Raw genomic sequence first — 16,134 nt, 5'->3', positions numbered from 1 at the left:
GAGTTGCTAACTGCCACAGTTTTTCCTGTGCTTTTAGTGCGCTTCCTATGAGCACATCATCTTTGTTTGGGCTTCGTTGTATGGAATTAAAGACTTACTTACCTGCATGCTGCTTTCTGCCGTCCTTTTGCATCCTGGGAAACACAACCATCGCAGACATGCGACCAGAACGTTACAGCGAGGCATGATTAATAGTTGAGCATTAACTTTTCCAAACTCCAAGCTCTAGTAGTTAGCATTAGCCTGCCTCTCGGTTGTGTCCTGAGCAAGACGTGTCACTACGCCTGAAAAGTAGTTCTTCTGTGTTAGCTTTTACAATAACAATGTCATCATAGCGTGGTTAATATGCAGGGCACACCATATCAATGAAGCATTTAGAGTACTTCATAGGCCAAATTGTAGAACCCCAGCATTTTGTGACTCACTGACCGGGAAAGACGTATTCCTGCCTCACATAAAGATTGTGGATGGAAAAAGGGCAGTTTTCCTTGAAGTACCAACATAACATGGTGTGTGTGAGAGATCAGTGATTGTACGGCAAACAAAGTGAATCTTTCATTTGTAAAACACAAACACACATCAGGTGCCCACTTTACTCTCCAAGGGTATTTTCAGCTTTAAAACAAACGACTCTGTTTTTCCACTGTATGACGGTATGATTGTGTTATTTTTCTAGAAGCGGCCACGAGCGCACGTTGTTGACTTTAATAAAAGCATCCTTACAAAAAAATTACAATTTAGATTTTTTTTTTTTTGGTGTTGTCTTTCTTGTTTGGACTTGAATGAAACTGTCAACAGGGGGCGCCTTTTAGGGTAGTGGTCCCCAACCTTTTTTAACTGCGCTTGAAAATTTGTCCCACGGACCGGGGTGGGGTGTGAAAAAAAAAAAAAAAAATCCATCCATCCATCCATATTCTACCGCTTATTCCCTTCGGGGTCGCGGGGGGCGCTGGAGCCTATCTCAGCTAGAATCGGGCGGAAGGCGGGGTACACCCTGGACAAGCCGCCACCTCATCGCAGGGCCAACAAAGATAGACAGACAACATTCACACTCACATTCACACACTAGGGCCAATTTAGTGTTGCCAATCAACCTATCCCCAGGTGCATGTCTTTGGAAGTGGGAGGAAGCCGGAGTACCCAGAGGGAACCCACGCAGTCACGGGGAGAACATGCAAACTCCACACAGAAAGATCCTGAGGCCGGGATTGAACTCACGACTACTCAGGACCTTCGCATTGTGAGGCAGACGCACTAACCCCTCTTCCACCGTGTTAATGATTTTTATTTTTTATTTTTTTTGTCATTAAAAAATACAATCATGTGTGCTTACGGACTGTATCCATGCAGGCTGTATTGAAGGGGGCGGCGTGGCGAAGTTGGTAGAGTGGCCGTGCCAGCAATCAGAGTGTTGCTGGATACTGGGGTTCAATCCCCACCTTCTACCATCCTAGTCACGTCCGTTGTGTCCTTGGGCAAGACACTTCACCCTTGCTCCTGATGAGTGCTGGTTAGCGCCTTGCATGGCAGCTCCCGCCATCAGTGTGTGAATGTGTGTGTGAATGTGGAAATACTGTCAAAGCGCTTTGAGTACCTTGAAGGTAGAAAAGCGCTATACAAGTATAACCCATTTATCATTTATTTATCTATATTGATATATAATGTAGGAACCAGAAATATTAATAACAGAAAGAAACAACCCTTTTGTGCGAATGAGTGTGAATGAGAGGGAGGTTTTTTTGGGTTGGTGCACTAATTGTAAGTGTATCTTGTGTTTTTTATGTTGATTTAAATAAATAATGATAAATGGGTTATACTTGTATAGCGCTTTTCTACCTTCAAGGTACTCAAAGCGCTTTGACAGTATTTCCACATTTACCCATTCACACACTGATGGCGGGAGCTGCCATGCAAGGCGCTAACCAGCAGCCATCAGAGGCAAAGGGTGAAGTGTCTTGCCCAAGGACACAATGGACATGACTAGGAAGGTAGAAGGTGGGAATTGAACCCCAGTAACCAGCAACACTCCGATTGCTGGCACAGCCACTCTACCAACTTCGCCACGCCGTCTTTAATTAAAAAAATATATATTTTATTTTATTTTATTTATTTTTAATTTCTTGTGCGGCCCGGTACCAATCGATCCACGGACCGGTACCGGGCCGCGGCCCGGTGGTTGGGGACCACTGTTTTAGGGTACTCGCAGGCTTAAGAAACCTTAGCTAACCTATTTGGCATTGCCAGCCATGCACAAAACCAGTGTTGGGTTAGTTACTGAAAACCAGTAACTAGTTACAGTTACTAGTTACTTTATTTCAAAAGTAACTCAGTTACCAACTCAGTTACTTACACCAAAAAGTAATGCGTTACTGTGAAAAGTAACTATTTCGTTACTTTTTTTTTTATTTTTATTTTTTTTTAAAGCTCCCATTAATGCCCTTTTAGCCTTCATTTCAGTACTGTTATTGCAGTGGAGAATAATACAATGTGTTGATCAACTTGACATGCATTTGCATCACTGAACTCTGCTAAGCAATGTGCTCTACATACAACACACAAAGACAAAGATATGTTTCAAAGGGCCAATTTATTTCAGGCCAGAACAAATTGACAAAACTATTTTAAATAGCTGCAACATTACATACATAAGTAACAAACAGCATAATAACAACATAGCTGTAAACCTGGCTTCACCTAAAGAAGGCACACGTGACATACACAAAGCCTAACCAGGCAGATTTGAATTGTTGTTTTGGGCAGTAGATGGGATCTTTGATCCAAGACACAACTTACATTTAACTAAAATGTTGTTTTCTTTGTGCTCGACAAAAGAAAAGAAGTGAGAATATCTCATACTTGCCAACCCTCCCGAATTTCAGTGCCTCTCCCCGGGAGAATCATTCTCCCGAATTTCTCCCGATTTCCAGCCGGACTTAAGGCACGCCCCCTCCAGGTCCGTGCGGACCTGAATGAGGACAGCCTGTTGTCACGTCCGCTTGGCCAACCAAAAAGTATTTTTGGTTGGTTTACTTTGTATTGCGCACTCCCTCCCCTCCTCCCTTCCCCTCCCCAGACACACAGACAGAGCGCCTCCGGCTTGTGACACAAGAGATTCAGAAGGACGACACCGCAGCGCTGCAATAAAACACACTCAGATCTTCTGTTCCTAGCCGATTCTACATAAAAAAATAACGTAAAATAACGCAGTAACGCATCATGTAGTAACGGTAACTGAGTTACTGAATATAAAAAATAACGCGTTAGATTACTAGTTACCGCCAAAACTAACGGCGTTACTTTGTAACGCGTTAGTCCCAACACTGCACAAAACACACCTCGGCACGAATGTGCACGATGACCAAAATGAAGTCGTTTCCAAATACTGCATTGTCCATGAACTGATTGTGTGACTGTTGAAAGCTCTTTTGCTGCTTCTAAAGTGCGTGTTTTTTCACACAATGCTCTTGTGTGGGCCACATTGCTGAATAGGAACCCGCTTTCATCTTTTCTCTCTCGCCCGCTGCATCCAGCTCCCCTCCACCAACTCAGTGTCAACTTGGGCTATGAGAGACACACACACACACACACACACACACACACACACACACACACACACACACACACACACACACACACACACACACACACACACACGCACACACACACACATACAAGTGGGTGTGTGTGTGTGTGTGTGTGTGTGTGTGTGTGTGTGTGTGTGTGTGTGTGTTAGCTTCTTGAGACCACCCTTTATAGATATATAAAGATTTGTAGTTACAACATTAATAATATATATATATATATATATATATATATATACTATGCCAATATAAAAAAGCTTGTTGTGAAAAATTAGTTGGAGTCTTACAAGAACAAGGTCACAATTTCACAAGAAAAACTTAGAATTTTGGCAGTATTATAATAAAAGTCATCATTTTACTCAACACAAGTCAAAATTTTACAAGAAAAACTGAACATTTGTGCAATATTATGATAAACATTGGAATTTTACCCAATAACAGTCACAATTGTATAAGAAAACATTAAAATGTTGGCAATGTTAAAATAATAATTGGAATTTCACTTGACAAAATGATGACAAAAGTCATAATTTTACTTTAGAAGCTAACTTTTAATGGCCACTATAGTCTTAGTCAGGGGCGCCGAAAAGGGTGGGTAAAGGAGACGGATTCTAGGGGCCCATGATGGAGGGGGGGCCCAGAGAGGCCCCTAATGATGATGAAATTATAATGTTGCCGCTGTGTTGGGGGCCCTGTAAAGATTCTTTTCATGGGGCCCAAAATCCCTAGCGGCGCCCCTGGTCTTATTACCGTTGTGTATTTGTTCATCCTATGGTCACATATGGGACGCGGGTTGTCTTACGTCAGCACCGGAAGTCGTACAATCAGCTGTTCACCTGGCGGGTTTTTTCGGGGATGAATAGGGAAGTCCTTCTTTAGCTGCTGTCTGGTTTAATCATATATTGCTGCTTTTGCACCTGTCAATGTTTACTTTTGTATGCACATTAAATCAACCTAAAATCCTGACTTTGGAGCAATGTTCACGGACTCTAGTATTTGGCTCTCCATTAGATGCAATGGTTTTCCGTATTGGGACCATGATTTCGGTCCTAACACACACACTCACACACGCACGCACACACACACACACACACACACACACACACACACACACACGCACACACACACGGACGTGTGTGCACGTGCACGCAACAAGGAGCCGGCTGTCCTTTTGGCAGGCAGCAGCACGTTGAAGCACCTCTCACAATAACTGGACCATCATTGAAGGACTGACGGACACTCATCTTCACATGATATAACTGTTGTCATTACATTATTGAAATAATTGTAATTTTATATTTTATGGAAAACAAAGAACACATCCAACGCCCTCATGTTATTTTGCAGGTTTGCTGTGCAATTGTTGCTCAAGTTTTAGCAGGGATATTTTCTCCACAAGGAAAATTTGCTAACACACTACTGTTCAATAAACTTTACAACTGGTATTATGCACGTCATTATGAATAACTGACTTTGACAAAGTTTGGTTAACCACAGTGTGAACAAAACATCCATCCATCTATCCATTTTAAATTGTTTTACATGGCGCCCTCTGGTGGAATAAACTAAAACTGCTTTCGCACACTTAGTGCGTTCACACTCAGAAGTCCATTTTATTGCATTTACCCAATATAGGATAACATAATTGATACAACATTAAAGTAATTAATGAATGAAAACGAGCAGAAAGAAATATAAACTTATTTCTGCCCCTGCAATGCATAGACAGTAGTTGTTCCTCAACATCCGGGTACTTTTTTCCTGCAACATCCGGGTGCTGGCGGCTAACTGACTGCATTGAGCTTCTCGTTGGAAGTTGGAACTTGGAACCATATATAATATACGGCCCCCGGGCCGGATACGGCCCCCCAGCGTCCAAAATCCGGCCCGAGGGAAGTCCCAAGTAAAAAAAAAATTGTTTTTTTAATTTGTATTTTTTTTAATTTTTTTTTAATAATTTTTTTAAATTTTATTTGTGCTTACTAGTCCTTTTTCTACCGTCTCCTAGCCACTCAGGCAAATCATATTGTCTAAAAATGCATTTTACCATCGATAACGTGACATGCAGCAAGTGCGCTCTTTAAATCGCTGGAACATAGGTGAGCACGGGTGTTGATGAGCAGAAGAGGGCTGGCTGGCGTAGGTGGAGCGCTAATGTTTTTATCATAGCTCTGTGAGGTCCGGTTGCTAAGTTGCTAAGTTAGCTTCAGCGTCGTTAGCAACAGCATTGTTAAGCTTTGCCAGGCTGAGAATTATTAACCGTGTAGTTACATGTCCATGGTTTAATAGTATTGTTGATCTTCTGTCTATCATTGCAGTCAGGGATTTATTTATTTTGTTTCTATCTGCATTTGAGCCAGATGCTATCACGTTAGCTCAGTAGCTAAAGAGCTTCGCTGATGTATTGTCGTGGAGATAAAAGTCACTGTGAATGTCCATTTCGCGTTCTCGACTCTCATTATCAAGAGGATATAGTATCTGAGGTGGTTTAAAATACAAATCCGTGATCCACAATAGAAAAAGGAGAGTGTGTGGAATCCAATGAGACCTTGTACCTAAGTTACAGTCAGAGCGAAAAAAGATACACCCTGCACTGCCTCTCTAGTTCTTCAGTCAAACGTTCCTCATCCACAAATCTTTCATCCTCGCTCAAATTAATGGGGTAATCGTCGCTTTCTCGGTCAGAATCTCTCTCGCTCCATTGTAAACAACAGGGAATTGTGAGGAATCCTTCCTCCTGTGACATCACGCTACTTCCGGTATAGGCAAGGCTTTTTTTTATCAGCGACCAAAAGTTGCGAACTTTATCATCGTTGTTCTATACTAAATCCTTTCAGTAAAAATATGGCAATATCGCGAAATGATCAAGTATGACACACAGAATGGATCTGCTATCCCCGTTTAAATTTAAAAAAAATCATTTCAGTAGGCCTTTAAGTCAATTAGTGCGCGAGGAATATATATGTATGAAAATGTATATATATATATATATATATATATATATATATATATATATATATATATATATATATATATATATATATATATATAGGGAATAAGCGGTAGAAAATGGATGGATGGATGGATATATATATATACACACATATAGACACATACATATATACACATATACATATGCATACATACACATATATACACATATACATATACAGTATATATACATATATACACACATATATATATATATACATGGACATATACATATACATAGACATCATCATCATTATCGGCGGTCACTCGTGGTCGAGTATGACTGTCCTCCTTCCTGGTCCTTGTGGGTCTTCAGGTGGGCGTAGAGGCCGATTCTGGACCCGATTATTCTGGGGCAATGTGGACAAGAGAATGTAGTGGTGGTGGGTTTGGGTTGGGCCTGCTTGATGGATGCTCTCTCCTTTCTTAGTCTGCGCTTGTCTTGTGCAGCATGGCGGAGGTCGTCATTATATTGCGCGGCACCCTCACGGACAAGGTTTCTCCACATCGTTCTGTCTGTTGCCTTGATTTCCCAAGACTTAAGGTCTATGCGACACTTTGTCAGGTTTGCCTTGATGTTATCCTTAAATCTCTTCTTTTGACCTCCCGGGGCCCGTTTCCCTTCAACAAGCTGTGAATAAAGAACTTGTTTTGGGAGGCGAGAGTCAGGCATGCGGACTACATGGCCAGTCCATCTAAGTTGGTTTTGGGCAATCGTGGCAGTGATGGTGGGCAAGCCAGCCTCCTCCAGGACGCTGGTGTTGGTGCGTCGGTCCTCCCAGCTGATCCTGAGGATTTTTCTGAGACATCTATGATGGTAGGTCTCGAGTGCCTTTAAGTGCCTGCTGTAGGTGGTCCAGGCTTCTAAACCCATACAGAAGGGTGGGGAGCACGGCTGCTTTGTAGACCAGGATTTTGGTCTTTGCTTGGAGGTCACGGTTCTCGAAGACTCGCTTCCTCAGCCTTGAGAAGGCCCCACTGGCACAGCTGAGGCGGTGGTGAATTTCATCGTCAATGACAGCTTTAGATGACAGGAGGCTCCCGAGATATTGGAAGTGGTCCACATTTTCCAGTCGGATTTTGTCAATTGAGAGGTTTGGGGGCAGGACAGGCGCACTACTGTTTGGTGGTGATTGGTGGAGGATTTGGGTTTTCTTTATATTGATGGCAAGACCAAGCTGTTTGTATGCCTTAGCAAAAGCAGACAGAGTGCACTGTAGGTCCTCTTCTGAGAGGGCTACGAGGGCATTATACATAGACATATACATATATACACACACATATATACACATTTACATATACATATACATATATACACACACACACATTTACATACATATATATATATATATATATATATATATATATATATATATATATATATATATATATATATATATATATATATATATATATATATATATGTATATATATATATATATAATATATATATATATACAGGGGCGCTGCTAGGGATTTTGGGCCCCATGAAAATAATCTTTGCAGGGACCCTTGTATTATAATTTCATCATCATTAGGGGCCTCTCTGGGCCCCCCTCCATCATGGGCCCCTAGAATCCGTCTCTTTTACCCCCCCTTTTCGGCGCCCCTGTATATTTATACATAGCGCGGCCCCCAGCCAAATTGTTTTACCCAAATGCGGCCCCGGAGTCAAAAAGTTTGGGGACCCCTGTCTTATATGGTTGGAACACTTTTACACTCAGAATACTATTTGTAAGTATGGAAGTGCGCATATGGAAAGACAGCCATCGCCATTTAGACTACTACATATCAGAAACTCAAATGGTTTCAGTCACTGAAAAGTGGTATTTATTTTTTTATATATATATTTTTTTATATAAACCTTTATTTATAAATTTCAACATTTACAAACAGTTGAAAATAATAATCAAAGTAAGTTCAAAAACAGTACAAAACAGTACAAAACAGCGCCAGGGGGTTGTAAATTCAAATTCAAAGTAACTAAAATAGAATGCAATATATATACAGTATATATATATATATATATATATATATATATATATATATATATATATATATATATATATATATATATATATATATATATATATATATATATATATATATATATAATAAACAAAGTGCAAAGCCATAGGCTCACTCAATCTCAGTAAATAACTTAAATTTGGAACACATCATCATCGTTTTAACAGCTTTTTGGTTGTTAGGGGTAGAGAGTGTTTTAATGTAGAGTTCTAAATCTTTTTTAAAGGCACAAAAAACAGGTCGGGTATTGAGAAACTTACATTTATGAATATAAAACTTAGCCAACAGTATAATGAGTTTGCAAAGGTAAAATTCCTTTAAAAAAATTTTTTTCATACAATGTAAATGCAAATAGCACATATTTAATACAAGGCACAAATGTGTCATGAATATTGGCCAGGATGAAGCGACAGATGCCCTGCCATAGTGATCAGTAACTGAAAAGTTACTGAAACCTATCAACTATTACTAACGTAATTTCCGGTAAATACGCAATGGAAGTAATCTATTTGGGACAGGGCTACACTGTCAAAGTTCGCGCCTTACGGAACAAAGTGCATACTAATAGTTATTATAAACGTGTGTTTTTCAGTGTTTTTGGAATAATTACACATTATTGGGTGACAGTAAATGTATATACCGCGGTCCGATATAACCTAAAATATTTTTTAAAGTGTTGATGAACGATTTCGTTAAATATGTGCGCAAGGCGCCCTCCTGTGGATGAAATAGAAACTGCTCCACGAATGGAGCTTTTTTTCCCCCTTGGTTCTCATTGGTCCAGATTGTGCCACTTCTTGCTCTCTTATTGGTCGACGAGGACCTAGAAGGCGGAAGTGGTCTCATCTGCGATGATCTAGAGAACGAGAAGACACGACAAAATCTTGTTTCTAAACGTTGAAGTACAACTGTAGCATCATTAAAGGCGCTGTGATGAATTTAGTCGCTCACATTTGGCTTTTCTTCATCATTGCTGCGGCTGGAGCGGAGAAGAAGAACGACGGCGACGATGAATGGGTTCATCTTCCGGACAATTGTGAAGGTAGCGGACTAGTGATTATTACACAATATTTTGATTATAACATAGTAAGAGCAACACTAGTTATAATATAGTAATAATGATGACATATTAGACAACTGTCACCGGCATATGTCATATCTAAAAAGGATGACCTGCATGCTTCCAAACAATGCACATCGTTGTCTATAAGCCAATAACCAAATGAAAGGAAGAACACTTTCAAATATGGCAATGGCTATACTGTATGGGTAAAAAATATATTATTGATACTAGCGAGTGTGTGTCTTCAGTGTGCAAGTTTGTCAGCATCGAGATGAAGTCAGCGTTTGAAGAAACTGGAAAGACTAAAGAAGTCATCGACAGAAACTATCGATTCATCGACAGCAAGGGAGCGCCGCCAATCAAATACGTCAAGTCGTAAGTACTTCAATAAGTACACTGGTGTGTACTTAGGCCATGTCCACACGAACACAGGGTTAAAACAATCTCCATCCACACAAGTGTAGTTTTATAACTGTCCATGTCTACACTTAAACGCATACACCTGCTATCATGCACATGTTGTCCAATCAGAAGCCAGAAAAAAGCAGCAACAGCTGACTTGATGGCATTACACCTCCTATTATGTTTATTATGATATAATAGACCAGGGGTCAGCAACCTTTACCACTCAAAGAGCCATTTTGACCCGTTTCACAAAATAAAGAAAACAATGGGAGCCACAAAACTCTTTTGAAATTTAAAATAAAATAACACTGCATACAAAGTTTTTTTTTGCTTTGTGCTATGTATAAACCTGAAAATGTAATGTTAGTGCGGCCCGCAAGTTTTATATGAATGCTGCTTGACAGCATCACACCTGCCAACCCTCCCAATTTTTCCGGGACACTCCCGAATTTCAGAGCAACTATTCTCTCGAATGTCTGCTGATTTTCACCCAATAAACAATAATAAGGGCGTGCTATGATGGCACTGCTTATACTGCCCTCTACAACCTGCACAATTAGCTTGCCAGCCCAGTCATATGTTGTATGCGGCTTCTGCAGACACACAAAAGTGACTGCAAGGCATACTTGTTCAACAGCGATACAGGTTACACTGAGGGTGCCCGTTTAAACAACTTTAACACTCTTACTAATATGCGCCACACTGTGAACCCACACTAAACAAGAATGAAAAACACGTTTCGGGAGAACATCCGCACCGTAACACAACATAAACACAACAGAACAAATACCCAGAACCCCTTGCAGCCCTAACTCTTCCGGGCTACATTATACACCCCCGCTACCACCAAACCACAAAAGTCATTGTATGTGATTGGATAAACCACTTGTCCGTTATCCTGAATGACGTGCTACTTCAACCACTCACATCCAAATCAACCCGTGACGCTGATGTGAGCGACGCTGGGAAATTCAAACCCGGTCGGAAGAAGAGCCAAAACATCCTTGCCACCAATAAATGCCTTCAAAACCGTTTTCTGTTCATCTTTTAAAGAATTAATATTCGATAGATTCAACAAAACAGTTGCAATAGCAGAATCAATGTCAGCACACGACGGAGCTACAGTTGCGTGCCGCCATTGTTGTTTGAATCAAACAGTCGCTTCGGCGCTACGTCACATCTATGAAATCCCGCCCGGCAATCCTGATTGGTTCATTATTTTTTGCTATCTGGAAGGAGTTTGCAATGCCCTCGATCCCAAACCCTTGTGTGGAGCTCAGCGAACTACAAGAATCTGGTGAGAGTCAGGTTAGCTGAAACCCAACACTCATAGAATTATAACATGTTTAATCAGCAACAGGGTGATGTATTACATGTGCAGTCAAGTCAAGTCTACATTATTTCTAAAATCAGCACGCACTAATGAGCCAAGGAAACCATTTTGCATGTTTAAGGAAATTATAAAGCATTTAATCATCGATATAGTGATATGTACATGTGCAATGAAGTGTATATTGTCTTTAACATCAGTACACACTACAAGGAGGATGGTACATCATGTTTTTTTTAGTTACTTGGTTGCTTTTTACGCACGAGCATGGTCGCATCCAGCTCCATCTACAAAACTGGAAGCAACACACGTAAGTTGACTATAAAAATGGGACCCATTACCTCCCTGCTTGGCACTCAGCATCAAGGGTTGGAATTGGGGGTTAAATCACCAAAATGATTCCCGAGCGCGGCCACTGCTGCTACTCACTGCTCCCCTCACCTCCCAGGGGGTGGAACAAGGGGATGGGTCAAATGCAGAGGGTAATTTCAGTGTGTGTGTGACTATCAGTGGTACTTTAACTTTAATCTTCATGATTTGTCATTAAACTAGGACATCAGGTGGAGGTTCCACAGCAATCGTATCCAAAACAGCTGACTGTCATTCGCGCTGGTGGGAGTGTCGCAAAGCCCATTTTGATGTGTCTGTTTTATTACTGTTGAGTGAAAATAGCAGCATATTTACGTTCAAACATACATTAAGTCCTCTCAGCAATGTTGTTGAGCTTGGAAATGACAGCACACAACTGTGACGTCATCACAAGTCTCCGTCTGTGCCGTGTACACGCATACGCGCAGCGGAGAGTTTTGGATCTCTACACTTTGGCCAGCCTTTGTTAAAGTCTGCGTCTTTTAAGACAGAGGTATGCGCCTGTGTGTGGACGAGAGCCCTAAACTCAGAGATAAGTATGCGTTTATTAAGTATCTTAGTTCCTGATGGTGTGGTACTTGAGACACTGCCTGTGTGTGTGTGTGTGTGTGTGTGTGTGTGTGTGTGTGTGTGTGTGTGTGTGTGTGTGTGTGTGTGTGTGTGTGTGTGTGTGTGTGTGTGTGTGTGTGTGTGTGTGTGTGTGTGTGTGCGTGCGTGCGTGCGTGCGTGCGTGCGTGCGTGCGTGCGTGCGTGCGTGTGTGTGTGTGTGTGTGTGTGTGTGTGTGTCAGTTGAACATGTCAAACATACACTCTTAGAAAGATACCTGATGGCTGTTGAATGAGGTCAAAGGTCAGCCTCATCTGCAAGTTTCATCTTTCCACAGTGACCTGCGCTTCATAGAGGTCGTGGAAAACGTGTGTCAGCGGCTGTTGGAGTACAACCTGCACAAAGAGAGAACTGGCAGCAACCGATTCGCCAAAGTTAGTCACGCTTCAAGGTAACTCTGTGTTTATTAGCTCACTCTAAAAATGTGTGCGTGTGCGTGTGTGTGTGCAGGGCATGTCAGAGACCTTCTCAACCCTCCACGGTCTAGTCAATAAAGGTGTAAATGTGGTGATGGACATTCCATATGAGTTGTGGAATGAAACGTCAGCAGAGGTGGCTGACCTCAAGAAGAGGGTGTGTTATATCTTACTCACACACACACAAACACATAACCAGTATTTGTAACATGTGTTGGTGTGTGTGTCAGTGTGACGTGCTGGTGGAGCAGTATGAGGACGTGATTGAAGACTGGTATAAAGGCAGCCAGGAAGAAGACCTGACCACATACTTGTGTGAAAAGCATGTGCTCAAAGGAAAGGATGCAGGTGACACACACACACACACGATTGATTACCAGTCCTTCTCAAATAGTGACCTCGTGGCCGTAGCAGAATATGATGAAGCGTATGTAGTGCTTGGCTTCACTGTAACCACGGTGGGAGACGAGGAAAGACTGGTGTGTTGTTACTTTAATGTTAATAGTCTTACAATGTTATACAGAGGTATAATTATAACCATTTTATAGACAAATTACACTATTTATAGTCACGGTGGAGAGCACAAAATATTTTATTCTTCCTAGGGGGGGACATAACAGAAAATATTTGAGAAGCACTAGATTAGGCAAACCCAGTCTTGTATAAAGAGAGTATGGCCAACTCGGTTTAAGGTGATGTCCTCAATGATTGTTTCAAAGGCACTCACGTGACTATAGGGCACCTTGACTGCTACTAACTTTGAGGTTTTGTAATTCTATGTATTTGCAACACTTCCTCGTTAGTTTTTTGATGTGTAAAAATGCACCGTTGTGCAGCATGGGGCTGCTCCAGCCGTGAGAATTGTGAAAAGGTTTCACGTCCAAAACTCGAAAAGAAGACAAGTTTGGGAGGTGAAGGTTCGCCCTCAACACTGGAGAGCCAGCGATTACCGGGTGTTGTGCGAGGTCAACACCCAACAACACCTGCGTTTTGTTCAGGACAGAACCCACAGAAGCTAATACAAACAATAACAATAATATTGCAATTTGGTAACAGTAGAAGAGAAAGTCAAACACACCACAAATAGACCAAGTTTGAGTGTAATATCATAAAAAATAAACAACATAAAGTGGCAAGAAATGCCTCAATAATGAATAAAGCAAAATATGCTCTGAACCAAAAATCACTCCATATTCTCTACTGCTCGCCATTATTACCAGTTATTTTGCAGAAATATGGGGAAATAAGTACAAAAGTACACTTATTTACTTACAATGATACAAAAAAGAAAGATCAGTTAGAATAATACATAATGAGTGATACATACAATGATTCATTGCAGGCAGACACCACAGTTGGCATACTTCACACACAATTCATGATTTTTCAAAGCTAATGGGGATTTTGGCAAAATGAGGGTAATAAGTTATTGTTTCTGTGTATTTCTGTTATTGCGCCGTCGGTTGCGTGTTAAGAGTGCCTGCTGGTGACAAAACACTGCAGGAATGCAGCAGCAAAGTGCATAAAATTTGGCCGCAAAATTATACTTTAACAAAATCAGAGGATGTTTTATTCTAAGTTTATGAGCTGGAGTATATAAAGGGTATTATTTTGGTTTATTTCGTCAGAAAAACTTAAACGTCAAAACAACAGCAATTGCATGCATCTGGGCACAGCCGCACACGCCCTTGGTAGCAGTCATGGCGCCTGTTGCTTAGTTGGCCATACTCTCGTTGCACACAACTCTGTTTAACCATGTCCCCAGGCTGACCTGTGTTTTTGTCCAGCCTGCCTGCAGGAGGCATGGAAACCCAAGAAGAAGGGGGACCAGGCAGCCATGGCAGAAGACAAGAAGAAGAAGAAGAAGAAGCAGAACCAGGAAGGAGACAGGGGAACAGACAGCCAGAAGAAGAAAAAGAAGAAGAGGAGCAAAGCCCCTGTAGACAAGACAGAGGAAGGGGGGTTGTCAGAAGAGGACGTTCAGCCTCAGGTGTCTCTGTCTGGAGTGAAGACTGAGCTGTGAGGGGAAATATATGAATGAACTTTCTGAGGAATCCACAGAACTGCAGGAACTGTGTGTGTGTGTGTGTGTGTGTGTGTGTATGTGTGTGTGTGTGTGTGTGTGTGTGTGTGTGTGTGTTTATACTGATTTTTGTTGCTTTGTTTGAATGTTTGTGTGATATTATGCTGCCAGACAATAAAATGTTTTAAACACACTCATGGTTTATTTTATTTTAGGCGTCAATTTACTTCAATATCCATCATTTTTATTTTTGAAATTGATTAGCTGAGCTAGGCTTCAGCACCCCCGCGACCCCGAACGGGACAAGCGGTAGAAAAATGGATAGATGGATGGATTTTATTATTCATTATTTTATTGTGATATTCATTATGGTAACTTACTAGTACAGTATAACAAATAAATAAAGCAAGTAAAGTTTGTTGCTTTTATCAGTTTTAATATACAAGAAAAACAACTATATCCAATGGGTCCATTAAGTAAATAAATACTGTGAAATATACACATTAAATAAATACGTTGTACAATAAAGCAGTGCGCTGGACTGTAGTGTAGTGTTGCATTATCACCACAAGAGGGAGCCAGAATTTGTTTTTAACAATGCAACAACATACCGTTTTACACAGAGCGTTGGTGCGAGAGCGAAGATGTGTTACTTTCATCAGTTTAATCTACAAGAATACCCAAAACATCTTCAAGGGGTTCCTTAAGTATGCACATACTGTAAAATAGACAACATTATACAAAAATAAAGCAGCTCTGTGTAGGCTGTAATCATGTCACATTATCACCACTGGATGGGAGTAGAGTTTGTTTTTAACAATGCGACATCATACCGCATGTGTCGCGCATGCACACTGCTGAATGAATGATACAGTAGGTGGTGGTCGGAGGGGCCACGCAGCCACGCTTCTCTCAGTTGACCTCAGGGCAAATGTAGCTTACCATCACATTTGTGTGACTGTGGAGTGAATCTAGTTGATAGAAATCCATTATCATTATTATTATGTTTTAGAGAAGGGGTCTAAAACTTGTGGCCCCTGAGACGGTATTTTGTGGCCCCCACCTTAATATGAAAGATTAATGTTAGTGCGGCCCGCAAGTTTTATATGAATGGCACTTTCACACGCGGACATTCGTCCAAGGGTGCTGCGTTCACAACACTTCCAAAAAAAGTTGTTTAAGTTGCTACCCAGCGGGACATGATGTGTATATTTCGTGGCTTACTGAGGTGGATCCTAAAAAAGTGCAGAGGACAAGAGTGGTGAGTGTGACAAGTCTTTTATTGTCCACACTGTCAATGATTCTGAAAACAAAAACTATA

At 41.1% G+C, this 16,134-nt stretch overlaps 1 protein-coding gene across 1 annotated transcript; it reads left to right on the top strand.

The window, feature by feature from the left end:
* Window positions 1-9,404: 9,404 nt before the first annotated feature.
* cnpy3 (canopy FGF signaling regulator 3) lies at window positions 9,405-14,985 on the top strand. Its single transcript, XM_062066879.1, has 6 exons — window positions 9,405-9,642; window positions 9,912-10,038; window positions 12,652-12,748; window positions 12,825-12,947; window positions 13,021-13,138; window positions 14,578-14,985. Exons 1-6 carry the CDS (start codon window positions 9,534-9,536, stop codon window positions 14,811-14,813), a joined length of 810 nt encoding a protein of 269 aa, XP_061922863.1. The 5' UTR covers window positions 9,405-9,533; the 3' UTR covers window positions 14,814-14,985.
* The last annotated feature ends 1,149 nt before the right edge of the window (window positions 14,986-16,134 follow it).

Source organism: Entelurus aequoreus, linkage group LG12 (assembly GCF_033978785.1).
Source record: "Entelurus aequoreus isolate RoL-2023_Sb linkage group LG12, RoL_Eaeq_v1.1, whole genome shotgun sequence".
Lineage (NCBI taxonomy): Eukaryota > Metazoa > Chordata > Actinopteri > Syngnathiformes > Syngnathidae > Entelurus > Entelurus aequoreus.
Note: the sequence above shows the minus strand (reverse complement) of the source record. Positions and strands in the feature narration are given on the sequence as shown.